The sequence below is a fragment of the Hoplias malabaricus genome, chromosome 7 (genome assembly GCF_029633855.1).
Source record: "Hoplias malabaricus isolate fHopMal1 chromosome 7, fHopMal1.hap1, whole genome shotgun sequence".
NCBI classification, from domain to species: Eukaryota; Metazoa; Chordata; class Actinopteri; order Characiformes; family Erythrinidae; genus Hoplias; species Hoplias malabaricus.
In genome coordinates, this window is record NC_089806.1 from 15,755,338 (window position 1) to 15,774,376 (window position 19,039).

Below are 19,039 nucleotides of genomic sequence, written 5' to 3' on the forward strand. Positions count from 1 at the left end.
ACAACATGTTTGCACAATGTTTTATGATCACCACATTTTATATAAGCAGTATTATAATTTCTTCAAATGTAGAAAATGCATCTGAATGCATCTGATCTGAAAAGATAACTTGATCTGTATTAGGTAGAGAAAACCTTCATTTAATATACTTTCGGGCAATATTTTTTTGGTGTTCTTTGTTCTGCACACCACTATTTGCAGTGATTTGCAGTTTTGAAAACAGTAAATAATATAGAATTTAATTTTATATTTTTTCACCCTGTGATGGAATGGTGTGTTCCTTGCACCCAATAATTCTGGGTAAACCCACTGTGACAGTGATCAGTATGCAGCACAGAAAATGGATCAATGAATGGATGAATATTATTCTTATTAGTAATTAATAACAAAAAAATAACAGTTACCACCATCACACTCTTGAAAACAATGGCCAACTAAAGAAGCTATGACCTGGCTAGTTACCCCTGTGTTTCCGAATGGAAAGGACTGCTGGGGAAGGTATTCCGAAGTGCCAAATAAAACATGAATTTGTTTTAAATTTGTAATTAAGAGTAGCTGGTGTGATAGATAAGACGTTTGCTTTCTAGTGTGCAGGTTAGTGTGGCCAAGTTGGTTTCCACTCTATTATATTTCATCTCAACCTGACTGATGCCTTTGTTACAGGTGAACACTTCAAGGTCTTTCTAAGAGATTATACTGCACTACATAAAACTGTCCTCCAGCAGTATCACCGTCCTCTAGCCCTCACTTAAAGAAACACTGTGTGACATTTTATTTTATCTTAAAATAACAGCTTGAAAATCATTGCGATGATTCACTGACCTGCAATAGGGAGGACAGAGTCTCTGGTATTGCTACACTGGACTCAACACTGCAGAAACAGCACTATGTAACTTTTGGAGCAGAGTAGGAAATTGGCATTCAGTTTTATATGAATCAATATAACATAGTTAAAACAAAATTTGACAAGCCACTGACATTCTTGATAGGTTTAGGGAGGAATTAGAGAATAGATACATTTTTCTTACCCTCATTATTCATACATACCATTTTCCTTACAGAAAGCTGTAATCCTCTCTGATATACATTTCAGTTATACAATATGTGAGACCTCTTATTTTTACTGCAGAAATGACTGCACAGAGAGACTGACACTCAGCAATAGCAGAGTTGAAACATTAGCCTAATACCTTTGTTACTTCTTGTCTAGACTATGGAAACACTCTCCTCCATGGGCTGCCAAACTATGTCCCTAAATAAATTCCTTGTTTTAAAAAAAAGTGCTGAAGAATTCCTCAGCAAAATTAAAATAATAACTCATATGTCCAGATTTTTTACTAAATTGATGTCTAGTCACAGCCTGTTTTTTTCTGTTATTTAGGTTGCTGTTAAGGTCTTGAAGAGCACTGACACATATTTGAGAGATATGTTGTGTTTGCGAAAGCATTCTTGTCTGTGAGTTATGAAGAATATATATTTTCCTTCTCTTGGTGCTCTCCAACGTGTTTTTGTTTTCTTCTTTAATTGAACCCTTTTATTAGGAACACTCATAACACTACATTTAAATGTTTAAGACCACTTTAAAGACATTTTTAATCATTTGGCATATTTATTATTTACACTTTCATTTAGAATATTTATAATTTACAGGTTACTGTTTTGTATTGCACCTAGGACTCTGTAAAACAGTATTTAACCAAGGTTTGCTGATCAAGAAAATGCAGAGACCAAATGGCATCATTGGGTCCTTTGATATTGATTAGTCTATAATTGTTGGCTCTCAAAACAATAGGCCTGGGTGTTGAGGCTTCATTTTGATCATCTTTAGCACTGTATAACTTTCATTTTTTAAAGGCACTAACATTACAACATTCAGAATATAAATCATAAGTGTTTTTCATGTTTTCCATAGCACCTTTATTCAATTTTGTAACCTTTCCTGAGCAAATGAAAATACCTTTTAATCTGCCCTAATATGGGCAATACTTTCCAAGCCAACTGTTTTGAAGGTAATATGATACAAAAAGGAGTACAAAAAAAGAAACTAGAAGACTTATTAAAAAACAACAAAAACATCAATCATGGAAAATTTGTTACATCATTAACATATAGGCCACTGTATTTGTAAGGCTTCAGCAATCTTCACTCATTGCTTAGTCGGGCTTGTGTTTTGCATTAGAGAACCTATCAAAGTAATTTACTGAGTCATACTAAGATAAATTATTTCAGACAGAAATAAGGTCAGAAGCCATCACTGGGAATTATTGAGGATAATATGTCCCTGAAATGTTACTATGAATCTGAGCACACATGCTTGTATTTCCTCATATACAGACTGCTTCAAAAAGAAAGTGCTTGATATTTGAACAATTATATAGAAAAGTGTTATTTTAAGTATTATATTCTCTCTGTCAGAAACAGTATGTTGTTTGGGCTTCAGTTGCCATGGTGAGCAAAAGTTCATTTATGGACTTGGCAAACAGAGAGGGAAGGAGGATGGAATGTGGATGCCAGTGGTGTCTGGCTTACAGAAAGCCTCCGTTACCATTTGCCAGGGATTGGGATCCCGCATTCATACCAGCCCACGAAAGGATGAGGCGTGCGTCTGCCTATGGGCCCGAAATTTACAGGCTCCTGCCTATATGAGCGATAGTAACCTGAAAAACACAAAAAACTCAGTTAGAATAGTACTTGAGTACTTGGGTGAGCAATGAAGACTGTTAAGTAGTCCACTGAATGTCAAAGAATGAATAGTTAATATTTGTATTTAAAGTACAAATATATTTTTTTTCAAAAATCAGTCTTGCTAAAAACGTAAAATCATTATATTATGTAGATTAGTCAGTCAATATGAGCAGCTTAAATTCAGTGAATTTTTCAAGTGTGTTGAGACTGTAGTACCTTGAGCTGTAGGCAGATAGAGAGAGAGGTTGTGCGGTCCTGTCCTTCCCTCTAGATAGGAATCTACAAATTGGCAGTGGTCCTCTCCATGTCCAAATGTATCAGCAATACTGTAGAAAGTTTCTAAAATTGTAAGGAACAATGGCATAAATACCTCTTAAACCTGAGACCACATCTGCTACGTTTACACTGAGCTGTGGTACAGAAAGTCAACAATGATGGAAATTCTAGCAAAGGCATTTGGGAAAATGCACGCAAGCGCTCAATATTCTGCCAACATGAAAGACCAACATGAGACTGAAGGTACTGCTGAATTATGTAGGTTGAATGAAGTGTACAAAGAAAAAACAGTGAGGATACCTTTCAGGCCATCTCCCATAAAGATCTTGTAGCGCAGTGAATTGCAGAGGACCACACCCACAAACTTCCTGTACCATGTGCGTTTGACAAACTGACTTCCTTTACAGGAGCTGTGGGCAGGGTTGTATCTAAATGAGAATGGAATCCAAATAGGCTCACCACCTGAGAAATGGAGAAATGAACAGGTGTGGGCCACAATGTGAAATGATCTCACAAAACAAGCAAACAAACAAGCTCAACTCAACTGTGTCCATGTGTTATGTAGCTACTCTAGAATCCCACCCTCAATTCAGCACATCACAATATATAGATTCTTTTTACTTTTTCCATTTCTGTGTAAAAAAGTAGGGAACAGAATGTTTTGCTGTGTCCTGGAACAGTTTTTTTCACATCTTGAGAAAAACAACAATCTGCAAGGAATCTATCAGCCTTAAAAGAAATGCCCTCCTATCACTCCAACTCCTTATACAACCAGAGAGAACTCTGTTCTTTGTCATCATCCACCTTTCACACTGTGTAACCCCAGGTGCTTACTTCAACACTTAAACAACAGCAATTTTATCTTTTCCAACATATACTATTTCACCTCTACAAAGCATTCACAACTTGGCTCATCTGGTCCATAACTTCCTCAAGGCGTCCTACGTGATTCCTCTTCGGAGATTACATCATGTGGTGGCAAGAAACAGTCTTTAATCTGGTATTCCATGCTTCAAGGGATTAGTTCCAAATACTTTATGCACCTTTGTAAGAAACTACAGATAGGGCTTCCACTTTCAGACTCTTGGAAGCGTCCTATCCTAAGATCTAAGCATGCTCATAAAGTAAAAACTTGCTGCTTCAGTGAATTTGACTCTCAGAAGTGTAATGACCTTCGCCTGTAAACAATGCACTGCACAAAATCTCTGCTGTTTGTATTTAAATAACGATATTAGTCACAAAAAAAAATATTAACCACTGATGCTTTTAAGAAATGAAAGAGATTATTCTGTGGCATCATTGCAGAAAATTATTTTGGCACCTTTGTTTTAAAGAGTGATGGAAAGAATTGAGCATGCTTTTTATAAAATGAGTCACTCACCTGGAGGTCTCTCAATAAGAAGGGGATCATCTGTAAAAAAGAAATAAATATGATTTGCAGAATTTCCAAATTAACTATGTATTAAACCGCAAAAAAAAAAAAAAAAAAAAAAAAAAAAACCTCAAGAGAGATCCTGACCTGATTCTGTAACATATGTTAGTGTCTCGCTGATCGGCCCTAGACCAAAAATGTTCTTTGCTTGAACTCTGAAGTAGTACCTAGGGGAAGAAAAATGAAAAATTACTCAACCAAAGCCATAAACCCTGAGTGTTTGTAAGGATTTGATGGATATTCAGTTTTTAATAACTAATCCAGATGGTGGGAAAAATATCAGAATTTGATTGAAAGCCATTGTAAAGATAAAGATCATAATGTTTCACAAAACATTCACTGGTAAGATAGAAAGACTGAGACACGTGCATATGAGTGGCTACCTCAGAAAGCCAAATGGAGAGGATCCTAATGAATGACTATCATAGTACAAAAGAGAAAAAATATGATTCAGTGGAGGAACTTCATGCTCATAGACTTTTCTTTAATTACAAATGTCAGGGAGACAAATATCAGCTTTTAGCCCCTGGCTTCAAGGCAAGATTTTTGTCATTTGACACGTTAGAGAAGGAAAAGAAAATAGGAATTGGAAAGGAGAAGCCAGAAGAGGTTTAAACCTCACAAAAACGGACAAAAAGAGAAAGAAAATACAAACGTAAGGACTAATTACAAGAGATCAGCTCATTTAATTCCTTTTCGTGTGTGTTTGTGTGTGAGTAAGTGAGAGAGAAAGAGAGAGAGAGAGAGAGAGAGAGAGAGAGAGAAGGGATGGGGGTGGCAATGTTCAGTACCTTCAGTACTTCACTTGTTTTTATTTGAGTTCCCTTTAATGACATAAAATCAGCATGGCTGGATCAAATTAGAGAAGCCACGTGGAAACTCTGACCAAAATAAAGAGAGATTTCAAAAGCCAATCCGAGTCAGACTGCCACAGCCAGAGTGGGGAAGTGGGTGTGTTTCCTTTTTCCTTCTCCCCTAGACAACAAATCTAAGAGGACTTAACAGAAACCCTTATGATAAAGTATCCAGATGGAATTTATATTGGCAGTCTGTCCCTACTGAAGTCTAAATCTTAGTTCTAATGCTGATTATGAACCTTTAAGATCACCAATAAATTAGAGTCAGGACACCAAATGGGAAGACAGATGAGTGGCCACCCTGCTGTATTTAAAATAAATATAAAAAACCCCAAACCATTTTATTTAACAACCCATATATATATATATATATATATATATCTCAATCCATCAAAGTTTGATCTTCACAGCACATGAATATGGGAGTATATCATGGCATAAACAGAGATTTCTGAGGATCTCTGAAAAAAGAGTTGTTAAAGGCTGCTGTTGTGATTCCACCAAACCACAGTCAGATAGATTTTGTGAAAATGGAGGAAATCCAAGACCACTGACAACTTCCCAGAAGTGGTCAAACAACAAGGTTCATCCCTAGAGCAAGGGGTGTAATAATCTATGAGGAACACAATGTTACTTCTAAGCAACTAAAGGACTCTCTTACATTGGTTCAGGTTAAAGGAGAAATCTGTAATACTGATGGCAAGCATTTAAAATGGGAACTGCAATACAGATTCAAAACACTGAAGATAGTTGTCTGCCCCCTCCCCCTACTCCCCAGATGTGAAGCACATGCAGAATACCAGGCTGAGGAAAACTGAACCTACAAGAAGAGCAAGATAAGTTTATGAACTTTGAACTGTAGTAGTGAAATTAACACACCATAATCAGCCTATTTACACAGAAAAAAATATCTACCTACATTACTGAAAGGCGAAATACCAGCTTCATACTGTATTTGATCTTGCATTTCCACATTAAACTTTGTGACTAGATCAGGCTGATATCTTCCTTATAGATTTTCTCTTCCACAATAAATGTATTTGCTTCTTATTCACATTTATTGTATTCAAAAGTTCAGTTCCACCTTAAATAGATCAGTATTGAGGCTAATATTGATTATATTCACATGCTTTTTGTATGAATTGTCCACCTTAATAGTGCGACAGTACAAGGCTGAATATAGAACTAGCTTTTAAAATACATTTGTTCACAAATTTGCAAGCACTGTATAATTTCAATATAACTATTTGAAGCATTAAAAATAAGTTCCAGTTTGTTCAATAAACCTATAAATCCACACAATCAAGCAAGAGAAACTACCTACTGTCTAAGGCTAGCTTAAAATTAAATTCAACTCTGTCACAAAGCAGCTTTACAGAATTCTGGGTCCAATTGTGGTAGGAAAAACTAAAAATGGCCTCCAGAAGAAATCTTGAGAAAAACTGTAGATTCAAAAGGGGAACTTATCCAACTGTGGACTATAGCGGTATATAAGGGTGAATGAAGAATTATGAATTTTAAATAAATATAAACAGGGTAAGTGGTGGCACAACAATGATTCATTTTCAGATAGTCTAATATCTTCTCTTGGTTCCCCACAAAGTTGTGCTTTATCCCCTATTTTGTCTATCTTATATTCAGACTAATGCCAAAGTCAGTATGTAGACAGATACTTTTTAAATATGCTGATGACTCTGTCATAGTCAGTCGTCTTCATGACTGTCTGTCACATTTCCAGCTTTGTTTCTGTGTTGTGAGTTCCCTTGTCTACCATGTGCTCCTTTAGCGCATGGCTTTGAGCTTGTTTTGGTTCCTGTCTCCGCCTTAGCCCCGTCTTATCAGTGTTCCGACTTGTGCCTCCTTTGTGGTCCTGCACTCTCGTTATCCTTCCCAGGTGTTCCTTGTCTGTGTTCCAGCTCATATACCCCCTAGGTTTCAGTGTTCTTTGTCTGGTGTTGCGTGTAGATGTCCGCTTCTGTGTTCTTATGTTTGTGCATATCTACATCAGTTCATGGCTGTTTCTTGTTTAGTTCAGTTTAGTCTAGCTTGTGTTTACTTTCATTGTTTGTTTTGTTTACTTTTGTTTGTGTTAATAAATTCCTTCCTTGTGTGTACATTCACCTCCTTGTCCTCCCTGCAGCCGTGACACAGAATAATCATGGACCAATAGTGGATGAGTTTGTGCTGTGATGTAAAGAACCATTCTTGAAACTTAACCTTGAAAAAACTGAAGAAATGGTCATCGATTTTAGACATGTGAATAAGGATATCCATCCTACAACTATTGATGGTACCATTGTTGAAAGGGTTTGCAGTTCTGAGTATCTTGGTACGGTGATTGATGACAATTATCTGTTATCTGTAAGCGCTTATCCAGTTCAGGGAGGCGGTGGGTCCAGAGCCTACCTGGAATCATTGGGCACAAGGCGGGAATACACCCTGGAGGGGGCGCCAGTCCTTCACAGGGCAACACAGACACACACACACATTCACTCACACACTCACACCTACGGACACTTTTGAGTCGCCAATCCACCTACCAACGTGTGTTTTTGGACTGTGGGAGGAAACCGGAGCACCCGGAGGAAACCCACGTGAACACGGGGAAAACACTGATTGATGACTAGTTGTGTTTTAATCAAAATACAACAGGATTCTTAAGAAATGTCAACAGAGGTTTTTTGTTTTTTTTGTTTTTTGTTTTTTTGAGAAAACTGGTTTCAGGTGTGTTCAAAGGTCACTTTTGACCTGGTTTGAAAACTTGAGCATTAAGAATAAAACTCTTCTCAGCAGCATTGTTAAAATTAGTAGTCGGATCACGGGGTGTCAGCAAGCATCCTTATTACAGCTATGTCAGAAGTATATTTCGCACGAAGCTGAGTTAATTATTGCATCTGATGATCATCCTCTGAAGGGAAAGTTCCAACTTCTTCTGCCTGGATTACGCTACAGACTTCCGAAAATACGCTGCAAAAGATTTTAGAACTCCTTTATCCCTAGTGCAATCATACTGTTAATAAGAGGGCAAAATAAAGTTCTCCATCTTATGCTTGCACATTGTTTGATCCTTTTTGGTTAGAAGCTAGTGTTTTTCATATGTACATACATGTCATACTGCATACAGACCACCCTTTAAATAATGTGTATCAGAGACCAATGTTTTAGGACAAATAAGCTTACATTGACTTGTTTACATGGCTCAGGTGATTAAAAAGCTGATTATATAATTTAACAAAACCTATAAAAGATGCTATAATGTGTTATCTCATTGATGTCTCTGTGACACCAATACCATTTGGCACTTTCATGAGATTGTGATCTCAAAGTTAAGATGCTACTAAGTCTGATTTACAAGCTTCAAGTGAATTGCAGAATGTGTATCATTATTGTAATATATCTGAATTTTTTTTAAATATAAGTGTCATGTTAATATTGAATGGACGTTGCTCTAAAGCCCATTTTACATTCCCAATGTACAAATTCACTACATTCTGACAAAACTAATGACTTAAACTAAGTGGAAAGAATCTTCATGTATCTTGCCTATTAGGCTCCATCAGTCAGATGTCAGAGTACATTGGGTTTTTTTGTGCATGAGGAGCTCATAAGCATGTGCATGTGAAGGACTGCTGCACATATGCATTGAGTGTGAGTGAAGAAGTCTTGTCCGGTCAGATCTGGTAGCCACCACACTGCTCCACATCTGTGGGAAATGTCTGGACAGCCCATAAACATATTTCAGATGAAGTATAACTGTGACTACAAAGAGCTGAGGTGGGTAACCTTGGGAACCGGAATCCTGACAGGAGCATAGCAGGGTCACTTGGAAGTAGTAAACTGTGCTTTATGTGCGATTGTGGGTATCACAGTAAAGACACACGCCATAACAGTTCAAGGAGAGTGAGTAAATTTGACTGCAGAACAATCATGCCTGCTGTTACTGGGGCCTATCTGCTGGGACATGTGATAAACATTAGCCACTTTATGCAACAGACAATGCCTTTTTTTAGCTTATTTGAGAATGAATCACAAGTTTAATCTAGCTACTTTAAACATACTGAGACAAGAAACTCGATAGCAGATGAAGATGGATGAAGAGGAAGAAAAGGAGGGAGTGGGTGTAAAGGGATGAATCCAATTTTTATACGTTACGTAATAACACTTTAGAAATTAAGTCATGCTTGTTAGCCACAAAAGGAGTTTTATGAATTATAGCTATTGTATTATGAATGCTTTATGTCTGACATCAGTTCATAAGTCTAAGCCATTATTACCAACTTACATCTGTTATCAACATGTGCTCTGTGAACTGTCTGCATGCAAGCCACCTTACAGAATGTTCTCCTGCCAGCTTGTAGACACTTGTCTGGCAGTTTTTTCCAAGTTGTTGTACTCTATGATGTGCATCCAATAGTCATGTACAAATGAACATTCCCTGCATGGAGTCTTTGAGCTCAACAGGCCTTGAGATATGATATATCCATGATGGGAGCATGGTAGAAAAAGCTCTCCAAACTCACTAAAATGTGAGTTCCATTCAGCCTGACCGTGCTTTATCAATGAGCTCAAGCAATTATTAAAAATGAACCTATTCAAAACAACGTTCCTAGACACAAATCAAGAGCGTATTACTCTATCACTTTCATTAAAAGATTTTGATTATTATCTTAAATCAAAAGCTGTGTCAACAATACTCAAAATTCTATTGAAGGGAGACACAATGTTTAGACTGAGGTTTCGTGCTGGAGACAGTGTTTGAATTTTAAGTTTGTGCTGTTAGATTGCTGTTAGAAGTGAGACCTGTTCTCAGCCTCCATATGGTGTCATGCTCACAGTCTAACAAGCCCCTAATTAACCCTAAAAATTCCTAAGATATTACTATTGGTTTGGTCTGAACCTCACATAAGTAGGTGATATATTTCTTTTATTAACTGTGAATATTTGTGCATCTGCAAAACATCAGCACTTAAAAGGTCATTTGGATCACAGACTCTCATTTCTAGGGTTCAAACATTAAATCTTGTGGCTACAGCATCTTTGCGATTTGTAACATAAAAACCGTTTTTCTTTCAGGCTTTGCACAAAGTTGCCACTGTGCTCCAATACTAACAACTAACCCAAATCAGTATTAACCACAAACCATATTCACAGTCTGTGATATATCTCAGGCTTCCAGAGGAGTCTTTTTTTCCCCCTCACAAAATAGGTCCCACCCTGTTCTGAAGGTGATTATGTAACTCAAAAGTGGTTTGCTCTACAATGCTGTTAAGAAACTCAGCCCATGCAGTCCTCAAGGAAACTGTGGCTCCCCTTTCCATTATGGAAGACTTAACTTCACTTATGTGGTCTACTACAAAGATGAAAAAAAAATCTAACATAGCTCACCTGGAATTTGGCTTGAGGTTCTCCATAGGCAGGTGGGTGCCAGTTGAGAGGTGAGATGACCATCTGTTGTTGAGCACATCATCATAGGAGGCACTGTGTACCATGTACCCTGCAGAAGAAACCATCAGCAGTAATTAAAGTTAGAATTAACAATATTTATAAAGTATGAAAATAGTCTTTCCATCAAATTCTTGAAAACCATTTCACCATATTTAAAAATGAGGGGTCTGCAGCATTCCCATAGGTGTAGAATCTGTTATTGCAATGTTTAAGAATAAATCCCCTATGAATACCCTTGATTTTCAGTGTCTGTATAAAAACCTTTGTTCACGTATAGTATACCTAATGATCTACCTATGTTATATTTCTGAACTCCTCTGAACTGCAGTTGTATATTACAATATGGAAAGCTTAACCCATGCCAATTACAAGAAGAATTACAAAAGCATTCTACATTTTTCACCACCAGGTTTCTGATATTCCTTAAGATGTGGATTCCAGCCCATCTGATTTTGGCATGTTCATATGTGTGTAACCTAAGCAGGGCTATCCTAAACATGTGGAACAAACTATATGAGGAGTAAAAAGAGAAGATGAAAATAAATCAGGAATGGTGTGATGTGTAGATAGGAATGGAAAGTTGACAGGAGAACAACTACTATCTGTTTTACACATTATGCAATTTCACGACTTCCTTCTGTTGATTTGCCAAGGAACACACAGAGGCTCACAGAGATTAATCGTGACAAAGGTAATCCAGTAACCACAGAGACTTCACTTTAGGTCTCATTGTGGGCTGTTGTCTCCCTCTCTCTTATATTACATCAACCAGTTGGAAAAGTTTGACATTCAGCTTTAGCTAAAGAGTGAACTTGGACACATTATGAACCACAAGAAAAATCCCTGTTCATCAGCTAAAGGTAAATCAACAGAAGTTAGTGGGAAAAGTCCAACAGCATCCATATATGTGGTGTGCTGCTTTAGGAAGACTGTATATTTGAACATTTACAGGCCATGTTAGATTTAGACTGCCTACCTGACACCATGTCATTTTTCAGTGGGCGAGCCCAGTCCAAAATAACAAATGAGTGACAGCCCTCCATAGCAACCACCGTGATGTTATGGGGTTTGTTCTTGGGCGGCTGTTTTTCACTGGCTGTCAGACTGTCTTTCTCTAAAAGACCAGCAAGTACATCCACCTGCAAGTACTCCAGAGCCTCCGTCAGAGAGCATGGAGCACCAGGGTCCTTCCGGATGTAGTTCACATAAGGAGCTGAGGGAAAAAATGAAAGAAACAAGGCATTCAAGACATTCAAGATGAATAAGAAAAATTCTAGATTTTATTATTTTTTTAAAAACATATGTTGATTGTGGTTAAATAAAAGGGAATTCCAGTGTACATGTTTTCCTTTTTTTTAAAGGGGATCTGATATTTGAGCCTGTGGGTTAAAGAGAATAAATATTATCCAGCTAGCTCTATTGGACATATTATAATAATAATAAATGAAACCCTAACCAAAATAAATAAATAAATAAATTCACAATAGTGCTATATTTGATACTACTTTTATAGCAGCAATACAATATTCAGCCTCCTGAGATCAATAGTACCCACTAGCCACATTTAATGGGTTTAAAAATATGCTGCATACTGACATAAAGGGTTGAGCTCCTCCATGCATCAGAAGCATATAAGAGACATAAATTATACATTAGCAAAACTTGGTGTTATTTCTGAGATTAATTTCATACAATGTAAAAGCCCCCACAATCTGCCTCAGAGAGAATGCTGTGGTCTAAATGTTGGCCCTGTCATTAGGAGATCACCACTTTGAACTTCCTCAACCACCTGAGGCCAAGAGTCTAAGAGAGTGTAACTGGCCTTGATCTCTGGGTGGGTAGGATGCCCTCACCATTTCCCCATTACACAAGCAGTTAGAGAAAATGAAAGAATTTTTCAAAGCTTAGGGAGAAAACTTGGATCTAACACAAAAATGCCAGATGCTGTTCTGGTGCACAAACACACTTATGTCTGTAAAAATGATTGACATGGTGAATTCAGACAAGATTAATATTATTGTACAGCGCGGGCAATTATTTCAATTCTTCCTTTTAAAATAATCCAATCCCAATGACACAGTTTAGCTGGAAGATGCTCTTTGTCTTTTTGTGTGGTTTGTGTGAATATATTGTTTGTTTACGTTCTAGATTGTATAACAATTTGCAATCCTTTCCATTGGCAGTTCTACGTGGTCTAGAGGAGTGTGTCCTCTGGCTCACTGTGACTGTTATTGCGGTAGTCTGACAGCTGGGAACACTTCCAGAAGACCTTATGTGATTGGGTCACAAGACACACACCTGGAGCCAATCAAACATGTTATGTGTTGTTGTTCACCTGATTTTACTACCAACACCACCCACACACACATGCTCAACATGAACTGAGTTACAAGCTCAGGGTTAAAGGCTTCTGTTTAGTGTGTGATAAGGAAGGATAAGAGAAAGTTGTGTTTTTAATCATTCTCAAACACACACAGATTTTGCAGATCACATTGCACTTATCACATCCAAATGGGAACAGTGGAAAATAGACACAACAGCAGCAACATGAAACATAGCTAATATGTTGGAAATCTAGGGAGTAGAGGAGAACCTCAGACTATTAAACTCCTCAATGCATGGGGGATCTTTTAAGACTCCAGCCAGAAGGAAGCTAGTCTATGCTGATATCAGCATTTTTATTTTATGTTGTTTTATATTTTTTCTTTTCTTTTTTTTCCCATTTGATCCCCTTCACTCTAATGCCTTTCAGATGTGCAGCACAGATCTGCCTCTCTGGAGTGTCAGGATTTACTGGCCCATGGTCTGTACATGAATGTGTTGTTGCACTTTGTTACTTGTACAATTTTAAAACATGTTAGCGTGACAATATAACTCCTTGGGCACCCAAGGCAGTTTTGTTTCTTCACGTGGGAAGGTGTTTATACTTGTTGCATCCATGTTAATGTGCTTAAGTCTGGCATTCTGAACCCATGGTGTATATTGATACTATCTCTCTAGTCATTTCTTTACGCCAGATGTCATTAAGTATTATGATATAAATATGTCAGACAACAAAACTGAAAAAAATGAACACAAAAACCAGTCACTGATATCTCTGTTGTTGGTATACCGAGACTGAACTGTTATGTCTCATATACGATAGGATTTTAAAGGGTAGTTATAATTTGTATAGTTTGGATTTGCAGCTGAGGCTCCAAAATCAGTCTGAACTGGAATATGTGCAAAGGAAAATGCAGTTAAAGCTTTGGATGCCAAAAGGTTAAGAATGTTTAAATGTTGTTAACATTAGCTGCCATCAGTATACGTTTAACAGTGTTCCAGCTCATATTGACTTCATTTGGATTCTTTATTCTTATCTGAATGTTAGTAAAGTTGTTATTTTCTGGGGCTACTGGCTCCTCTGGTGTCATTGGTGTTGACATCTGTGCTTGTTCTCCTATCCCAGCAGGACTTACTCCCAAGGGCTCAGCACACATACATCATCCTACCAAGTCTGAGGACCTTGAAGGGGCTACTTCATAAAACAATGAGGAGTTGGCTTATGTTACTCTCATTCTTGGGGTGTTATTGTATATTTTTCTTCCAGCCAAAGCAGTTGATGATATGCTTCTGCCAAGAACAGCACATTAGTGGAGCTGTGAGACAGTGAGCTTTCAGAATCCTGGCAATAGATCAGAACCAGAGCCTCCAGGTCAACTGGACCACTGTTTTTGTCAAGGTTTACACATATGCATAAAGCAGTTAACCCCTTAACTCTCTGGCACTCCCTTAAATCATCAGCAATAACAAAAGCATGATGCAATTCCATATGAAATAGTTGATTTAATGCTCATAGAAACAAGAGGAATTCTGTTAAAAGCGCACACTGTAATGAAGAGTTGCAGTCTTTGTCTGCAGAATGAAATCCAACCCTACAAACTGAATGAGCATTTAGTTCACAATGTAATTTACTACTTTACATATTTGCAAATTCCTTTAATTTCAATAGTACACTAAGATAAGTGTAACAAATGTTCTTTGAGCAGTGCAATCACATAACTACTTTTGGATCCTGAAATAACCATATATTAAAAAGGGATTTGTGAGTGTGCAGACACTTTTAATGATTAAAAGTTTGTTGTTTTCCTAGAACCATTACATTAAAGGGGACATACTATACAAAACTCACTTTTTGTATGCTTTTTTATTTGCACTTGTGTCTCTACTTCACCTATAAACACTCTAAGCATGAAAAAAACATCTGTTTTCTGAGAGTCAGTGAAAGGTTTTGGTGTCAGGAATCATATGCTTCTACGAGCCATTTTGATGACTTCCTTATTGTGATGTTACAATAAGGACATTTTCATAGAACCACCCTGGCATCACCCCTCACCTATGTAAACATGGGATGGGTGGGGCGTGGCCAGCAATATTTTATTTGCATAAAAGTGACAGAGCCCTTAAATGGCTCATTCTGAAATAGGCTACATCTGGAATAGAGAGCTGGTGAGATCTCTTTATATGAGAGTGTTTTTGTGCAAAGAACTTCATGAACATGTTTTATATATCCCATAGACCTATTCTAACTTGTTTAAAAAGAGGTAAAATATGTCCCCTTTAAATAGAAAATTAACAAAAAGCACTTTTGAAATGTTACACTTTTTCACACTCACCAATCTCATTTATAAAAATGTCTCTAAACACAAAAATTGTTTTTCTTCTGTGTCATCACACAAATTAAATACATTTTTAAAAGTGTAGGACAAAACAAAAGCAAATAAATATTAACTTGTAAAGGCTAAATGCTAACTGTTTATTTTACAGTGTATTATTCAGTAACTAATTTAAGTTCCACAAAAACTTAATTAACTGCTATAAGAGTAATTGTTTTGTGTGTTTTAAAGTTAAAGAAGGTAAGGAACTGTAGTTTGGCCACATGCTAAAATTGATTAACCCAAAAGATGCCCTGGTCTTAGTTACGCTCTTGTATTTTGCAGAATGCTTTTACTGGCAATGTTGTTTTTTCACTCTCTGTAGTGCAGTTAAGTTGTCATCAACTCATTTCCAGACTACAGCTTATGCAAGCATATTAAAAGTTCAAAAATTCAGAAATGTAGGGCGTGGGTTAATGTCCAGTCTGCTTCCAGTCACATTCTTTGAGCTGGACTTAGATCAGAAGCATGAGCAGGTCAATGGTAGATGAGTAGAGCAGACACTGTGCTGTTATGGTAACAACGTACTGTATCTCCACAGGCTGTGCTGGAGAGGAAGCGAGAGGTAGTATAATGTTTACAGTCGCCTCAGGCTACCTCTCCAGCCAAGCCCCAACCTCACACAACCATCTGTGAGATACACTCAACATCTGCAGCAGGTTTTGTATACACAGTATAAAGAACAATGAGCAATACAGAGCAGAATAATGCACTTGGAGATAAGTGAGACAAAGCCAGAATCACATTTCAATTTTTGTTTATGGGGCAGTGCTGTTTGGGCAGTGCTATTTCAGAACCATCTGTACTGTGGTCTTGGAACAGTATCCGCCCATTCTTCTTCAGACCAGTTCTACCATATCCAATCCAGCCTCCAGAAGACCTTGATTAGGTGAATTGGCTTTGTTAGATTTGGATGAGAATTAAGCTCTTCAGGAATGCAGATGATCATGATTACTGTTAATAACTACTGATCTATCCAAAAGTGAAGGCCATGCAAAAAAGTTGAACCTGAGTAAACAAATATTATCTACGACAAGCTATCAGTGTTTTTCATTTTCAGATTTCCCTGACAGGAAATCCTTGGAGGCCACATCTGTCTGCCTTATCTTTGAACTGATATATCTGATATATTATTATGATGAGACACAAACATACTCCACTTGTAATGAGGATAGCTGGAATTTTCCAAGTAGTAATTAGGGGTGTGCGTTTCAGTACAATTTATTCATTATGTGCCTTTATGAGTAGCCAAAATAAAATCTAGGGTCAGGTAAGAAGCCACTTCGAACCCAAGAGACTTGGGCCGAACCCAAATTTTTGGCAATTGTTCATAGTGTTGAGTGGAGCCCACATTCATACACATTTTCTCTTTTACCTGGAACAGTATACTCAAAGCTCTGCCATGATTTAAAAAGTCTCTCTCTCTCTCTCTCTCTCTCTCTCTCTCTCTCTTTCTCTCTCTCTTTTGGCAGGAAGCCACATCCCACAGACTTTCTGATTATTTCTAATGTTGGGTTTAAATGGTTTCACTCAGGCATTCAGAGATATTTCCTACAGAAGCTGTCAACTTGAAACAACCTGAGCCCACTGCGCCTGTAAAGTCAATGGGCTTCTTAAATGGCCTCCTGCAACAGACAAAAATGAAACAGTAACAGAGCCTCTAAGCTAGGAAAATGGTCTAATAGATCATAGGGTGCCATACCAATGAAAGGCAGAGCTTCCAAACAGCTGGTGGACTGAAACGTTACACCTGCTGAATGTTTTCTTTTTCTTTTTTTTGTTTTGCAAATCCAGTGGAAATTACAGAGTGAGGTTTTTCTTTGCAAGCAGACATTAAGATACATTACCCGTGAAGCGTTTCTTGCCAGAGACGTCAAACTCTGAGGATGGGGTGTTGTTGAGTGGACGTGGACTTTCAGGATTTGGTGGCTGAGTGGTGGTGGGGGGCAGCTGAGTCGTGGTGGGCTGCTGAGTCGTGGTGGGCAACTGAGTCGTGGTGGGCAGCTGAGTCGTCGTGGGTGGTAGAGTAGTGGTGGGAAACATGGTGGTCTCCATCCAAAACTCATCTGTAGGATAAAGACAGATTCTAAACAACACCACAGGACTTAAAGATGGTGTTTCTTACACTGCAGTCTAACCTACAGTTCTGCTTATAAATTTAAATAACCCTTTGTCAATAAGACTGACATACAAAATTAATTTCTTTTTCTATAGTAATAGTGCGCAGATGAGCTCAGTTATTTATCACCACAGAAATGTGCACAAGCTATATTACTAAATAATAGCAGAAATTACACAGTCTACACTTTGCATATGTTTGTATGCCCATCCTGTTTATACACCCTTAAACAGCCTGAGATCACTGCAAATTTTAATTTTAATCAGCATGTGTGCCTTGTTTGACTGTGACCACAGTGTATATGTGGTGTCACTGCACTGAATTTGTTGGACAGTGAAACCAAGGCCAAGAAAAGAAAAAAGAAAAAAAATATCAGCATAAATTAGGCAAAGTTTAGGGAAAGTTTTGAAAAAAGCCAAAAAGTACTATTCAGAGGCTGAAAAAGAAGTGAAAAATCAATGGTCCTGTGGAATCCAGACAAAGCTTGTGTAGACCAAGAATGATTTATGAAACAGCTGCCCAGAAAACTGTAAGAAATAATAAGAAAAGACTACAGGCAAATACTCTCTTAAACAAAGCAGTGTGATTGTTCCAGAAAGTACAATATGTGCATGATAGAGTTGGCTGAAAATTGCCAATATTGTATCCATACTGCAAAAATAGCCAACGTGAAATACACAAACAGCAGCTACAAAAACAAAAAGTCATAAAGCATTTTGAAAACAGTAACAGAAATTCATGGTCAATGAATTTCTATACAAATCTTTATAATTAACTTATAGAAAAATACACTTCTCCTAGTAAGAATGGAGGTGAATCTCTACTGTGATCTCAGGAGATCACTGGTGATGCATCCAAGGCCATGTGTCCTAAGCCATTTTCACATATAAACCTCAAAAACCTCAGAATCAAATCCAAAGTTTTTCCATAGTCCTTTTACACATGCAGTGCACAGCAGGAGATTTCTTCTGTCAGGCACATTTTCACAGCTGGAAATGTTCCACGTGCTTTAGGCATGGGGCAGCGCCTGTGCAGCGAGTGCAGTAGATACAGCATGATTCTCCTGAACATTCCAGGTTCTACTCACACATGGGCTCACTTGGACATCACCTGGAATTTTTTACTAGGGGGCTAGTGTAATAAAGTCCAGGTAATATCCAAGACAAAAATGACATTTGTTCACACATACAGCTCCTCTGGTTAAAGTCTGGAAAATTTCTGGGTTACCGCTCATGTGTGAAAGAGACTCTAGAGAACACAGTGGGCCTCAGTTTCTATTTGTCAACTGCTGTGACAGATCTGGGCAGCTGGGGCTCTCCTCCCATATGCTGAACTGTCCAGTTGTGTTGTGTTAGAGGCAATTCGAAAAGAAGCCATGGTTGGTTTCACATACCTTGAAGCATGCATGTACTACACATGCTACCACACACTAAGAACCATGTGGGCATGTACAATTAATATATTCAAGCTTCTGTGTAGATAAATAACACTTTGTACATATTGTTATTAAATTAAATAAAAAAGTTGCGTT

The 19,039-nt window shown here is 37.7% G+C and overlaps 1 protein-coding gene across 1 annotated transcript in view; it reads right to left on the reverse strand.

The window, feature by feature from the left end:
- Positions 1 to 1,545: 1,545 nt before the first annotated feature.
- The window catches only part of fndc1 (fibronectin type III domain containing 1), a 51,769-nt gene continuing 34,275 nt past the window's right edge, over positions 1,546 to 19,039 (reverse strand). The window contains exons 16-23 of the mRNA XM_066677837.1: positions 17,237 to 17,455; positions 11,672 to 11,908; positions 10,636 to 10,744; positions 4,481 to 4,560; positions 4,343 to 4,372; positions 3,262 to 3,423; positions 2,902 to 3,024; positions 1,546 to 2,657 (exon numbers count right to left, since the gene is read on the reverse strand). Of these exons, the coding sequence (XP_066533934.1) occupies positions 2,542 to 2,657; positions 2,902 to 3,024; positions 3,262 to 3,423; positions 4,343 to 4,372; positions 4,481 to 4,560; positions 10,636 to 10,744; positions 11,672 to 11,908; positions 17,237 to 17,455 (1,076 nt within the window). The 3' untranslated portion in view covers positions 1,546 to 2,541. The remainder of the gene's footprint in view (positions 2,658 to 2,901; positions 3,025 to 3,261; positions 3,424 to 4,342; positions 4,373 to 4,480; positions 4,561 to 10,635; positions 10,745 to 11,671; positions 11,909 to 17,236; positions 17,456 to 19,039) is intronic.